Source organism: Nannobrachium achirus (assembly GCF_963921795.1).
Source record: "Nannobrachium achirus genome assembly, chromosome: 1".
NCBI classification, from domain to species: domain Eukaryota; kingdom Metazoa; phylum Chordata; class Actinopteri; order Myctophiformes; family Myctophidae; genus Nannobrachium; species Nannobrachium achirus.
The window spans coordinates 38434607-38449930 of NC_137810.1; the positions used below are offsets into that span (position 1 = coordinate 38434607).

Below are 15324 nucleotides of genomic sequence, written 5' to 3' on the forward strand. Positions count from 1 at the left end.
CCGATTCCGAACTTTTACTTTTACAGAGTATTTCTAAAGTGCAGTATTGATACTTTTACTTTTAAGGTGACACTTTAAGTAACATGCACAATATGTGAGTACTTTTCTCACCACTGGTAGCGTCTGGTGGTGACGTTTCATGCGGCGAGTGAGCGCCTAGCGTAACTATGGAAACAAACACTCCCAAGCAACTAACTGTGCGAGACATGCGCAGCTTCACAGATCTCCACAACAGAAACGCTGGTTCATAGAGTTGTTATAACGTCTACAGAGTAGTGTACAGTGGACGGCGCACGATTTCTACATGTAGTTCGAGGTCGACTGTTCAAAATGCTTGTTGGCTGACAGTAGCAGATGCAGATCTCAGAAACCTCCACCATGGTGGCATCAGTAGAGGAGGTTTCTTCGTCGCTTGTGCGGGAATATCTTAGTCGAAAGGTAGGTTGTATGATGAAGATTCATGGTTGACATCTCGGGTTGATGTATGCAAAGCAAGCTTTCCAACAAGCTAACGCGGCTATCAGCGTTAGCTTGCCTTGTAACAGGCTGCTAAACACTGTTTATGTATGCAGGGACTCAAAAGAACTATTGCCTGCCTGGATGAGGAGCTTCCTCGCACACAGAACAGCATCAACAACAGATCAGACCTACGAGAGATTCTTCACATGGAAAGTCTTTATAAGAAGAACAAGGTGAGGCCACTTAAAGCAGTGGTTCTCTGTTTCGTGTCACGGACCCCTAAATTCATGTGTATTTAAACCCCATCTGAATAGACTATAAGCCAAGGAATTCATACAAGATTTGTGGTGTTTTAAATGTCACAAAAACCTTTTTTTCTGTGCAAATAGCTGATGTATAGCCGCCCTAGAGGACCACTGACGGACCACCATAACTCTGAGAGGGGTTCATTTGGTTCCATGTGTACACCTTTACAGCCACATAAGTGTCCATTTGGTTCCTGTGGCGACCCCCTGGAACCCCCTCAAGGATCCCTGGGGTCCCCCGTCCCCGGACCCCACTTTGAGAACCATCAACTTAAAGTGCTGCTATTATAAAAACATATTTTGTTAAATAGTTATAATACAGCAGTGGTTCTCCAAGTGGGGTCCGGGATCCCCAGGGATCCTTGGGGGTTCCAGGGGTTCCCCAACTAAATTAGTTCACAATTTAGGCCTAACCTATAGAATAGGGCTAAATCAGAAATTAGCCTACAAAACAAATATGTTGCTACATACTGTACATGTACTGTAAGCCCCTCCCAAACAGCAAAATGTGTTCCCGGCCTGAATGGGTTAACAGTCATAAAATGTGACTCCTACAATCCTTCTTCAAAACCGCTCTAAAAGAGCACTTATAGGTTGCTTTCGTGATTGTATAAAATTGTAATCCTGACCTGGGTTAGGGTATTTTCTGTTTACTAATGAGACGGGAAGCCCATGAACACAAATTCTAATATAGCAATGCTTGCTATGGGAATTGAGCTATGTAACTTTCCACTTCTTCCCTGGATTTGAACGTTTTTACCATTGAACTGCTTGCTCGGGGGATAAATTGAATCTTGACCATCAGGTCAAAATTTGTGTCAGGTCCTGTGTCCTGGTGAGACATAACCTTTGACACAATCTAAATGTGTCTCAATAGAAGAGCAGGGAGACAAAATACAACCACCCCAATTGTAATTATATGGTATTAACATGCTCTACGATACGGATTGGACCAAATTAAAATGTATTTATTAAAATTACAGAGTGAGGCTTTCATTTATTTTGATATTTATTTAAAAAATGTAATCACAACAGCACCCTTTTTAATGTGACCACTCGGTTCAATCATTTGCAGGTTCAACAAAATCCTCTAAAAACACTGCTGGAGATGATCATAAAACATCACATTGAGGGACACAGAAATCACAACACAATCCTCAACGACCATCCTGTCCCAGCTGCCCAAAATAACCCAAATATCAACCTTACTGCTGTAGCTGGGACACCAGTAGTGATGGATGACAGTAGAACAGAGAGCTCAAGACAGCAACATGGCAGCAAAGATGACATATCAAGGTAGAGATTTATTTTATTTCCACATAATAAATATATATATAATTTCTACTTCACGTTTAGATAGACCCAAAAGAGGAAAACGAGCAGATCTACAGGCTCACAACGTGTCACTGTCCGACACGTTGTGAGCTTGTAGTTCGGCTGTTTTCACTAGTTCTTAAAAGTTTGTTTTATTTATTTATGGAAAATGTATTATTGTTAGACAACATTGTTGTTGACATTTATGAAAATCTTTATATGTAAAAGAAATTAATAAAATATGTAGGAAACAAAAGATGGACTTACTCACTTTAACACTTTAAATCAATACTTATAGTACTTCTCTGTGTCACAGGTCATTCACAACAGAGGAGGCATGTCCTTATCAAAGCACCATGTCATTATCTGAGACAGACGGACACACCGGACACGACCGGACAGATTTCCGGAGCAGTAACTCGGACATCCAAAGGGACCAGCCACTGGTGGCTCGGCTCCAGGAAAATGAGAGCTTCAAGAGAGAGAGGGAACAAAGGGCGGGCGTCTCAGAGAGCCATAATGGCATCACTGAGAGTGCCCAAAAGACCAGAACACACCGTATTAGACGTGGTATGATGGCTGGTCCAGTAGCAAGTTCATCCCAGGTAGTCCTTAGTTCACGCTTATCTGTGAATAGAGCCCGACTGATGCCAGATGTTTTATGTCAAAATGTGCAACATTTTCAAACCGATGTTGAGACAGTTAACTTAATTTAAAGCCTTATTCAAAAGTAGACACTGGCTGCATAATTGCTGATATCAATGCTGTCAAAAGAAGTAAAATCTATCTGCCAAACGGATATCAGTCTGGCTCTATCTGAATAAATCTGGGTTACTTACTGCAAGCTGAGCTTTTAATACAGTTCTTATGTATTCAATGTCCGTATTTTACTTCACTGATTTCCTCAAGGAATCAAGCAAGAAGAGGCAGAGTCGAAGGGCAAGCATGCCTCATCCCTTGCTTGGAAATGAGGAAGACACCATCATTTCCAGGGATGGGCCTTCGATGACTGGCTCACGTGAAAGAAGCCCAAAAAGTGGGATAACTCGGCCCCACACTTCTAGGTCTAGGTCAACTAAGGAGAGACAACCATCATGGAGCCCACCTGAGAAAGGGTGGAGTGAAGACCATTTTGAGAAAGACAAGCCCAGGAAGTAAATGCACACTGTACCTTGGGGGTTTGAGCTGTACCTCAGAAAGAATGTGTGGAACATATTTTACACTTTTTAGAGTTAAATTAACACTCTCGATTGTGGTTGTGTGCTGCTTAAGTCTGAGAGTTTCCATTGGTTTGCCCAGAAGTCTTTATTTTCTTTGTTTATGGCTGCCTTTTTCCTAGAGCAAAGTCATTGAGCAATCAAAACATGGATGACCAGCACCTCTCAGAGATGATTCTAGGTAGGTGCAGGCATCAAAACTTTATTCATCATTTACTTTATGGTGCACTGACCCTCTCTTTAGTGTCTGCCTCCACTGTGCTTTCTGACAAGCCTAAAATGCCTTGAAAATAACCTTTTTAAAATGCACATATGCTGTTTTTAATCATTGTATGTTTATGGATTTCCAGATGACATTGATGATGAGGAGGAGTTGCGTGAACTCTCCACACTGTCCCTCCACACTGCCGTCCCCCAGTGCAGCTATGACAGCTCTCCCATGGACCTGCACACTGCCATTGTAGGGAGATCACAGCTTGATATCATTCATTGGTGTTTTAGCAAATTTTTTTGCACAACCCTTTCAATAAAGCTTGATTTATACTTTGTCATGCAACGGAGTAGCTTGCCGAAAATAGCCGAGCTACAAGTTCACACGTTGTTAGATCTACTGCTGTATTTGTGCCCTGCGACTCGGTTGTAAGATATTACAACATTACAACATAAGTGTGTTGTGTATTCTTTCAGGCATTGAAGGAGATCTTCCTGGGTTCCAGCTCAAGTTGCTTCAGTGCTGAGTGGAGGAACCAGGGGTTCACGTTCTCAGAAACACATGACCTGACTTATGGAATTGTACAGAAAAAGGTCGGTAAAATTATTTAATGCAGATCTTTTATTGAATTATGTAGTTCTATACTTAATGGATGCATCTGTGTGGAATGCTGTTGAAACCTGACTGTGTGCGTTGTTTTATCAGGGCGGTCCGTGTGGCGTGCTGGCTTCCATCCAAGCTTGTGTCTTAAAGAAACTCTTATTTGAAGGGGTCAATGGGAGCAAGACAGGCCTTCAGTAGGTCCCTCTCTGATTGAAGCCTCTACCCTATAGGCTGTATTACATGACCTACTATAATCACCTTAATGGTTTTAACAGGCCATTAACTCACATCAAGAAGTACTTTGATTATATTAGACAATTCAAAGCATTAGGGTATGGATTTTAACTCTACATTTGGGTCAGCTGACCGGGATTTAATGTAAATGTTGCTTTGTTGTCAGGGGCTTAAGACCTTCCAGTTCCACTCGAAGAAAGTGTCTCATGTTAGCTGCTGCTGAGGTCCTATGGAGAGCTGGGGAGCAGAAACAAGCAACCGTTGCAATGTAAGCTGCAACATTTCTAAGTTTTATCACCAAACACTGTGCTGCATGCTCTATGTCCGCACACTGCGCAGTGCGCACGTCAAAGTTTGATCGGCTGTGTAGGCGATAACTACAAAATGACGTCATTCAGAACATCAGCCGGGCCTCTCTGAACATATTCTGCGTTTAGTGCACCTCAGAGATGATTTGACTAGCTGAAGTAGTTTGACTTGTAGTCAGAAGTTGGTCAAAAGTTTGGCATGATGTAGTTAGTTTTCTTTCCGCATATAGCCCAAGGCTTCATTCGGCCAGCAGCAAAAGCAGTGATAGTTTTGAATAGAGGTTGGCTGAGGAGATGTCTGGTTTGAAGAGCCAGCCTCCAGGAGGTATAAACAACTGGAATCCCTCTCTGAGTGACCATGAATAAACACAACCTGTCGCAAGAGGTGCAACAGGTTGCGTCTCCTTTCCGTACCTCCGTGACCTATTTCCCACAGCACCTGAGGGGGGTATCCAGGTATTAACACCAGCGCATCCAGCGCTGGCTCAAGAGACGGACGGAATGTGCTGTGGTGTTGCTAGGCAGATTCATTGAGCTATATGGGCAGATTACTGAACGGGCGGGTTTGCGGTTCAGAAGTCAGAAGGGTTCTGTGTCAGTAGTATGAAACACTTTTGTCCTCTCTGTGAAGTTTGTACGGCTGAGTAGCCGCCTTTACAGTACACAGGATCTGATGTAACTATTGAACTAAGACTGTGACTGTGTCCAGACTGTACACCAAAGCGTTTCTTCCCAGCTGAAAATGCCATGTGCTCGTCTAAAAACACTCCCAAACGCCAGAGTAGAAAATATTTCTGGTCTTTGCAAGCAGATAAAACTCCAAACAGGCTTTCAGCGCCTCATCACACTATACTGGAGTTTCCAAAAACGCGCCTCTCCTGTCGACGACTGAAAACATTCTCAAGAGATGGGTGTATTATGGTTGTATTATGGCTTATTAACTCATATAGTGCCAAGACTCGTGAAAAATACTCGAGTATCACATGGTGCCAATCCCGAGTATACTCGTGAAAAGTAATATATTACTGTAACGGCGGATACATTACCGAGAACAATGGCCGGAGGTCCGGAGACGAAATCCGTCGCTGATTTCGCATCATCACGGCTCCACGAGCACAAAATAGTCCCATCCATAACATTGAGGTGGACGGGGGATCTCATCTTTAATGTCCATTATCTCAAAACTACACTTTAGAAGCTAGGATGGAGGCAGATGCTCGCTTATGTTACACATGTATAAAAGCTCCCGGTCCGCCATTACACAACTCCACGTGGACAACGATCGGTTCCGGCGCAGGACGCGATGACGTCAGACCGGAAGTGTTTGCGCTGTGGACTTCTGGCCTTCAAAATAAGATAACGGGGGTGATGCCAACCTGAGACTGGCATCGTGGACTTTATAATCCGTTAATTTCATGGGCACTAAATGAGTTAAGTGGCTACGTCTGAACAGATGTTATGATGAATAAGGCCCACATTACCTCCAGTATTAATGTCAAGGTCCCATAAATTCCCCATTCTTTAATTCTATCGGAATTACAGTATACTACTTTCTTTTTACTCTCCTTTTTTATATTATTATGTAAAGCCCTTAGTAACTTTGTTGTGCTTAATGTTATTCTATTATTTTACCAGTAAAACGCCCTAAGGGTGAGAAGCGACCTTGCCCTAAATGACGAGGTTGCGCAAATATGGAGATGACTGACGTCTGACATCATAGATGTTTGATGTCATAGACCACATGAGACTGACTTAATATCGATGACATCAGGGATCTCCATATATGGGCATAAAAGGGACAAGGACATAATAATCAAGTCAACTCAATACTGTATTTCTATTCAGGAGAGTTTGGATAAGGCAATTCTCTTGAATGCTTCAGGTATGGCATGGAAAGAGGGCATTTTACATTTCTTTCACCATAGTAAAAACTGCATTCATGGTCTGGAGAGGGCACTTTTTACAGACGGATAAAAGGGCTCAAGCCCACTTTGATGTCTATGTGTGCACGTGCCTGTGACTGATGTCTGACATCATAGATGTGCGCGTGCAAGCATCTGCCTGTGTGATAGCAGACTGCTGGGCGAGCACGGGCGCTTTGGCATGGGATCAACTCTGACAAAAAGAAAGTCCAGACCTGATTGTTTATTTAAGTTGGACAAAATGTGGCTAAAATGTTTTCCCACATATGGAGATAACTGACATAGATGTTTGATGTCACATACCACATGAAACTGACACAATATGTCCACATATGGGCATTCCCAGATATGGGCTTAATATTGATGACATCAGGGATCTCCATATACAGTATGGGCATAAAAGGGACAAGGACGGAATTAATGTGCAAGTGTGACTCGCGTTGCGGTTGGTTGTTTGACTTGGACAACATGTGGATCAGCTGGGATGAGGTGTCACTCACTGTGACGCACATGGGCTTAATATTGATGACATTAGGTGATCTCCATATATGGGCACAAAAGGGACAAGGACGAAATTCATTTGCTTCATCATTGTGATGTCAGAACAGGTCAGCATGTTCTCCCCGTGTCTCCTAGGGTAGTTACTGTACCCTCACAAAAACATGCAGTAATCCTGGTCTCTATAATGCCTCCCCTTTCCAGTCGGGCGCCTGATGGAGGGGAAAGGAACTGGTTGGAATAATGTGTTCCTTCCACATGCTACGTCCAACCGGGGAATCTCTCCCAGGTGAAAAGAAGCGGCCTGCTCACTCCTCATGCACTGAAGGAAGCATGAGCTCAGTTTGGGGCCCCAGGCATGGCTGAGGGAGAGCAGAGCCCAGGATTACAGCTTAGGCAATTGCCACTGGGTGGAAAAAATGGGTTAAAAAAAATTGTGGGATAAAAATGTATATATAAAAATAAAAAAAGAGCATGAGGTGTGACAGACGGACAGACAGACAGACAGACAGACTTGAGCTGGAGGTTTTCATACTACGGTCGCAACTAAATCGCGACCTATGGTCACAATTAATAATATAATTCTTTCTTTTTCTTCTTTAACAGAACTTCAGGAAGAAATAATTTCATCCCAACTGTACATTTCAAATCTGAAGGGGTATTTGAAAAGGTATACTATGACAGAGTGCTGAGGCCACCCATGTTAAAGTGTACTCACATGGTATTGTCAAGATACTTTCAGATGGGTAAAAACATCCACTGATTTAGTATGATTACTGTTGGCCTGTCCTGTACTTTGGCGTAGCTGCATATTATATTATTTATTTATTATTTATTTATTATTTTTTAACATACTGTATACTGTTAGTAAACTGCGGAGACATTTTTATTAGACTTTAGATCTGTCTAATATTTTGTAATGCAATTGTGTCATGACAACATGACATTTAGACAAAACAAGACAAGACAAGACAAGACAAGACAAGACGAGACATGTGATACTTATCCTGGCATATCTGATTTGAACATAATTGAATAATAGTGTAATAAACATAATCTGTTCAATTTAATATTGAAAGTACTGTAGGTGGCAATTTAGACAGAAAATAAATAATCTATTAACCAAGAATTAGACAGTAAAAAAATAAATTATATAAAAAAGACTGTCTTGAATTTATGTTTTGCAGTTTTCTCAGTACTGCTTTGTAGGAGTTGAAACCATTTAAACGTCCATTTTTCTCTTCTAGATAACGTGCATCACTGTTGATAATCTCAAGGACCTGCAGTTGCTTCTGGAGCAACACATTCAGCTGGTAAGTGACTGTACTTTATGTCAAGTTTTGCTCACTTTATCTTTAAACAGTTAAAGGGGGTCAGTGTAAGTGATGTACGTACAGTATTATTGTAAAAATAAAAGAAAGGAAACAAAAAATAAAATTCTTGAAACATTCTTTAATGGTTTAAGCTTGATATTCCAATTGTAAACATTGCCATAGAGTGATTGTTCAGTAACATGGTTCGCCCAATCTCTCCAGCTTTTTAGAAAACAGAAAATACATGTTCAGGTCGGGATACCAATTTTATCCAATCAGAAGAGAGAACTCCACAATGGTCATTTCTCAACTTCAATTTTATAGTGTTCTAGTTCCAAACTTGTCTCCTAATAAAAAAAAAAATCTTATCACTTTCAAATTCACATTTTTATCCTGTTCTCTCTCCTGATCGGATAAAATTGATATCCTGACTGGAAATGTTTTTTTGTTTTTTTTCCCATCAGTGATGGCTTTCTGAATACTTCTTTAAAGAGATCACTTAATACACTCCCTTAACAACATGTTATATATTCAATATTCTTTGCCAACAGTTTGAGAATGGAGCCTTGGGGTGCATACTGCTCACCATTTCCGCTGTTCTGTCTCGGTCCGTTGAAAAGTAAGAATGCACAATCTTTCCTTTTTCTTTTTAGATGAATATTATAGAACGGCACTGCACACAAACAATAGTGTAGAAAATACCCTGAGCCAGAGAGTATGATTAACTTGTGATGTGATAGTTATTATCACACCACACGTTTAACCACAATGCTGCCAGCATTTGTATTTAAAAAAAGAAACAAACGACACAAGTCAGATATCAGGACACAATATCACATTGACCAAATATACATACAGTGCATTGTCGAAAAAGGAAATAATGTGAAGCTGATTATCACAGTTAATAGCAGAAGTACATACATACATATACTGTAATACAGAGTATTATTCTGCTTCTTCTTCTTCCTCTTCTTCTTTCCCTTCTTCTTATTGTTGTTATGAATAGAGATTATGTCCACACAGTGATTTTTCCTCTTTTCTTCAGAGTGAGAGATGATATGGACGTCCCCACTACCACACTCATAGGAGCCCACGGCTACTGCACACAAGTACTGTACCACTTGATCATCTTTGGAATGTTGTTTAATGCAAATACAAGTTGCAACAAGTCAAATGTATTTGTTGTTTGTGTTGAGTTACTCTTGAAGAAATGTATTGTGGCCTTATTGAGGACAGAATGAAAACAGCACTGAGACCAATAATGTTGTGCTGCAGTCAGTAATGATGAAACCCAGGAAGTCTAATATTTGACAATTTGGCCAATGTTTAATTTGTCATTTTAGAGGTATTAAAACATCCTTCAATTGTCACTTTGGAAATGTGCAGATACCCTCTATACAATTAAACTTTATGTTGGTTTGATTACTGTGGAGTGAGAAAACAATGTTGCACATTAAGTTAGTCATCTGGGGACCCCCCAAAATAATTTGGGGGGGTTTTGAAATTAGTTTGAGAGCATGACTAAAATGGGAATGCCAGGTTCATGAAAAACACTGGGGACACAAGCATCATTTATGAACTCTCCCTTTTTCCACCTCAGGAGTTGGTGAACCTGTTGCTGTGTGGAAGGGCAGTTTCTAATGTCTTTGACAACGATATGGAGCTGGACTCGGGCAACGGCAACTTGACCCTTCTCAAAGGCATCAAGGGCCGCTGTGATATTGGCCTGCTCTCCTTATTTGAACATTACAACATTTGTAAGGTGAGCCACTCTTGAGAGTGTGAGTGTGACTCAGCTACTCTCTGCGGTACTGCAGCTTTGGCAAACAACAGAACACCTAATAATAAAAAGGGTGGAACAAGGTTAACCCAGCCAGAACACAGTTTTTCTCCTCATTGTCACAACAAAAATCTTCACTGTTTTGTTAAAGTTTTAACAGAATATGACTGTATGTTGCTCACAGATGCACTGTAGATTATTTAGATGTATGCCGTTTGGTTGTCCACAGATGTTAAGTACATATTCTTATTTACACACATGTATGCTACAGTAGGTATCCTCCTAGTTCATTTGTATTGCTTGTTGTGTGAGCACTCCAATTACGCAACCACTTACAGTACTAATTCTATTATATTCTAATCTGCTCTGCTTTCTTATATTTCATTGTATTCAATATATCGTTGTTGTCAGGTGGAAACCTTGTCCAAAACCGCACATTTTGTATTTATCATTTTATAAACGATTTAAACTAGTGAAAATAGCTGATGCAAGGCGTTGTGTGCTTGTAGATCTTCTATTTTCACTAGTTTTGTGCGACAGTCTTGTATGATGAAGCAGGGCTTTACTTTACGAAAAAACAAGAAACTTGGAGTTATGAGGTTTCTGCCCAACAGTGACGATATACTTCTATACTTTTCTACTCTGTCCCACCCTGTGGGTTCTGTGTTCTACTCCAAGGTGGGAGTACACCTGCAGAACCCTCGGTTCCCTATCTGGGTGGTATGCAGCGAGAGCCACTTCAGTGTGCTGTTTGCCCTGCAGAGGGAGCTGTTGACCGATCAGGATGAGGCCCAGGATTTTGACCTGTATTACTATGATGGATTGGCCAATCAACAGGAAGAGATCCGCCTCACTGTCTGTATGTAGCGTCTTCAATGCTGTATGTTTGTGTGCACATCTCTTTCTTCACTGTTAATTTAACTCTGAGAGTGTATGGTAGTAATGGATTTGGGTAAATCTTTACTCTCAGAGCCTTATCTTACACTCGGTGCAGACTCAGAGCGCAGTTGTTGGCACATTGCTATCTTAGGGTGAGTAAGAAAGTAATTGGCCATTATTTAGCGAGCATTAAGATGTGAGCCTATGCAGGTATAGATGTGCATACACTCTGCTTACAATCAAAATCTATTATATCTGAATCTGAATATATAGGACGACACATTCTACACACCACTCACGTTCAAGGTCATGTTAGATGACTTTGCTGAGAGACTCAGCAAGGAGGTTCAAAAATATAATGATCAGGGCTGTATTATCCAATCCATATTGCATCAGATGAGTGGCTGATGGCACCAGCCAATTTGCCTTGCATAGAGCCACGTTTTCGTGGTCAGACACACTTCATTGCTGCTAGAAAATATTCATGTTCCCATACTCTACGATCTACAAGCTCACAACGCTGCCGAAGCGACACGTTGTGAGCTTGTAGATCTGCTATTTGCACTAGTTTGGGTCCCGGGCAAATGTCTAATTTCTGCATTACATGACTTAACAGGAAGGTGCGATTCGGAAGTGCAAACAGCCTATGCCAGTTGAAGTCAGATCTTCAATAGTACAATATAGGTGGTCCACCACCTGTTTCCACGAGATGTTTTCGGTGAGCGGTGAGCTTTTGTCTTCCTGTCTCCTGAGTCATTATTGCTTTTGGCATCGTGCAACCGTTCCTGTGATGCCAAGAGACGCCAAGCAGATCCGTTATCTACTCTGTAGGTGCAGGTGCACCTGCCTTTTTAAACGCAATGGGAGATGACACTGATTGCTTTAATTCATTGTTACACCCAAACACACCCATGGGCCCAGGCCGCCAGCGTGGTGCTCTGGGGACACCCTAGGCTGCAATGCCAGCCAGACAGCGTGTCGCGGGTTTGAATTCCGTTCCCCGATACCTTTGCTGCGTGTCATTCCCCATCTCTCACCCCATTTCCTGGCTGTCAGTCTACTGTCCTATCAATAAACACACCCATGACTAATTCAGAGACTAAAACACAACCCATTTGCGACTTGCGCCTTACTTTTCACCCAGAATATCAAATGTTGCTTAACTAGCACAAGTGGAGTGGGACACGCCCCAAAGCACTTGTGCACCTTGCACCATAGATTGTTTAAATAGGGCCCTCATTATCAGAGCTAACTGTGAAGATTTGACTGATTTGACTGTGTGCGATTATTTTGTACAGTAGGTAATTCTTTTTTTTTCTCTCCCTTTTTTTTATTTTGATATTTTTGGGCTTCACTGCCTTTAATTGATAGTGTACAGTGACGGGAGAGAGAGAGATGGGGGGAGACATGCAGCAAAGATTGTCGGGACTTGAACCCCCGATGCGATGTCAGGCACTCAAGCTACATTAGAGCCTAAGTGCCCCCATCTAGTTCATTCTGACTAACTTGACTGTGTGTGTGTGTGTGTGTGTGTGTGTGTGTGTGTGTGTGTGTGTGTGTGTGTGTGTGTGTGTGTGTGTGTGTGTGTGTGTGTGTGTGTGTGTGTGTGTGTGTGTGTGTGTGTGTGTGTGTGTGTGTGTGCTTTTAGCTGTCGGCATCCCGGCCCTCGCCTCCCAAGACGTCGACCCTGACCTCATTCCTCCGCTGGAACATTGCATTCGGACAAAGTAAGAATTTTCTTTTGGTTTTTGCACCCTCTCTCTCTGTCTCTCTCTCTCTCTCTCTCTCTCTTTCTATCTCTCTCTCTGTGTCTCTCTCTCTCTCTCTCTCTCTCTCTCTCTCTCTCTCTCTCTCTCTCTCTCTCTCTCTCTCTCTCTCTCTCTCTCTCTCTCTCTCATTGATGGACAGAAACACACACCACAGTCACTTCATGTTTTCCCTTGATTATTATGTGTATTTTCAGTATATGCCCTGTTAAAGACTTTGCGATGTAATACTGTAGATAGATGTTTTGATTCGTTGCTGACTTTCACGTTGTTCAGAGAGAAATCTGTCCATATTTAGGCTATTATTATAAAATGTCTACCCTTTATACCAGGGGTCGTCAACAGGGGGTCCTCAGAGTTACTACAGGGGGTCCTCCAAATCTTGTGGGATATAAACCTTTTTCTCCTTTTTTATATTAACCACTTGAACCGTAGCGTCCATATTCTGAGAACTTTGGCCAAAAATAGCAGATCTACAAGCTCACGACGCCTCGCAGCGCAAGGCATTGTGAGCTTGTAGATGGGCTATTTTCGGCAAAGAGGTTTGAAAGGTCAAGTTTATTAAGTATTGACGGTTCAATGGTTAAATGTACATATACTGTTTTGTATAACTGTGGTGATGTTTGTATGTTTTTTGTTATTTGTTATATCCATGAGTTGAATACCTAGGACTTCCGACGTAAAAAAGACCGTAAAAAGACTTACGGTATTTGGGATGTTCCTTTTAGGCAGGGTGTTTAACTGTACTTGTACTGTACTACATTCTTTTAATGTATTGACTATACTTGTTATGTTCTCCACTTTTGTCTAATAAAATACTCAATCAATCAATCAAATATATGAAAACACAAATTGACATGAATCCAAAATACACAATGATTGTGTTGTCTAAACTATATGGAATCTATGAAAAGGTGGGGGTCCCTGCTTCATCTCTCTCAACTAAGGGGTCATTGGCCTGAAAATGTTGAAGACCCCTGGTTTATACAGTATATTACTCAAAATGTTATTTTTGTTCTTTTAGGAAAGGAAGGAGGCAATGGCATTCTCAAGCTCTTGTAAAAATAGGTCTATTTTTAAACTATGCTGGTATTTTTGGTCATGTTGAGTGTTGACCTTCATAATTACTTTAATTTCTTTGACCCAGGTGGAAAGATGCGGTCGTCAACTGGAACTCCACAGAGCCTATTCTCTGATTGGCTAGATGTGTGGATGCCAAGATGACCCTAAAAAGGACCACATCCAGTTCCTCTCTGCGTTATGGTTGAAGAAGATCAACGTAACTGATCTACATATACAGTACAATAAGTTGTATGAGTATTATATAGATCAGCGGTTCTCTCTTCTTTTTCAAGGGCCCTCAATTTGCTCTGAATTAGGCCATAGGACATCCATTACTAAAAGAGAGTGTACAAATTGGTTCGGTTCGTACTCCCAGAGTTACAGACGTGTAAGGGTCCATTTGGTTCCTAAGTCCTAACTATCAATAGTTTAGCTGGGGACCCCCTGGAACCCCCTTAGGACCCACTTTCAGAACCACTGATCTATATAAAAGTATAATAATTATCACTGTCAGAAAAGGTATTGTACCCAGTGTTGCCAACTAAGTGATTTGGTTGCTAGCTTTAGCAACTTTTCAGACTGCAGCTCCCAACATAGTGAGGTACTTTTCATAATAATGTTATCAACTTTTAAAGAGTCAAGAGTGTCTAAAAACACTAAATGCACAAAGTCTCCGTCTAAAATGACAGAAAAAGCATCTCTGTCACAACACTTGTGACATCATATATTATGTTATAATAAACAAACACATCCACAGTAAACTGACATTTTAATGTCATATTTGTCACTGAAATGGACCAATTTGAGTATTGTGTATTCTATGTAATGATGCAGTTTTACAAAATGACGCAAACATATTGACCCTGATAATTAGTTGGCAACACCGATTGAACCTATAGAGGAAACTAGGGATTCAAAGGCACACACTCTACCAACTGAACTACCCAAGGTACAAGTCTTACACTGTTCACTGAGCTCCACAACGTAAAAGGAGGACGCAGAGAAGGTGCTTTCCCTTAAAAGTTGATTTTGTGAGACGTCCAGTTCAAACAAGAAGCAGGAGGGCAGATCTCTGCCAGGAGGCACGCCATGTTAAACCCACGGCGTGCCTCCTGCGCGTGTAAGAAAAGGCCTACAGGGCGACGGGCCGAAGGGCTATGATAAATGATGCTGGTTGTAATTCCTTGTGTCAAATATGTTTATATAGGGGAACACAAATCAGCCCGGGAATTTAAATGACAGCGGCCCCCATATCTGTCCAATTTGACATAAGAATAATAAAGTATTTTAGGGCAGGCAGCCAAAGCGTGTCAACCAGCTGATCAGTCAGTCTGTGAAAGGGACCAGCATGATTGAACCAGTCCTCTGTGTGTTTAGCACTTCATACGGTAGTGTACTGCACATGAAATAAACTCACATTGTCGGCACTAGAGTTTTGCACTCGATACCGGGA

At 41.5% G+C, this 15324-nt stretch overlaps 1 protein-coding gene across 1 annotated transcript; it reads left to right on the forward strand.

The window, feature by feature from the left end:
* Window positions 1-323: 323 nt before the first annotated feature.
* Window positions 324-14387, forward strand: mindy4 (MINDY lysine 48 deubiquitinase 4). Its single transcript, XM_080728833.1, has 18 exons — window positions 324-438; window positions 573-692; window positions 1840-1935; window positions 2540-2683; window positions 2988-3232; window positions 3418-3476; window positions 3646-3755; window positions 3983-4099; window positions 4212-4303; window positions 4510-4611; window positions 7678-7741; window positions 8319-8384; window positions 8936-9003; window positions 9430-9493; window positions 9985-10146; window positions 10843-11023; window positions 12692-12770; window positions 13957-14387. Exons 1-18 carry the CDS (start codon window positions 355-357, stop codon window positions 14003-14005), a joined length of 1902 nt encoding a protein of 633 aa, XP_080584959.1. The 5' UTR covers window positions 324-354; the 3' UTR covers window positions 14006-14387.
* The last annotated feature ends 937 nt before the right edge of the window (window positions 14388-15324 follow it).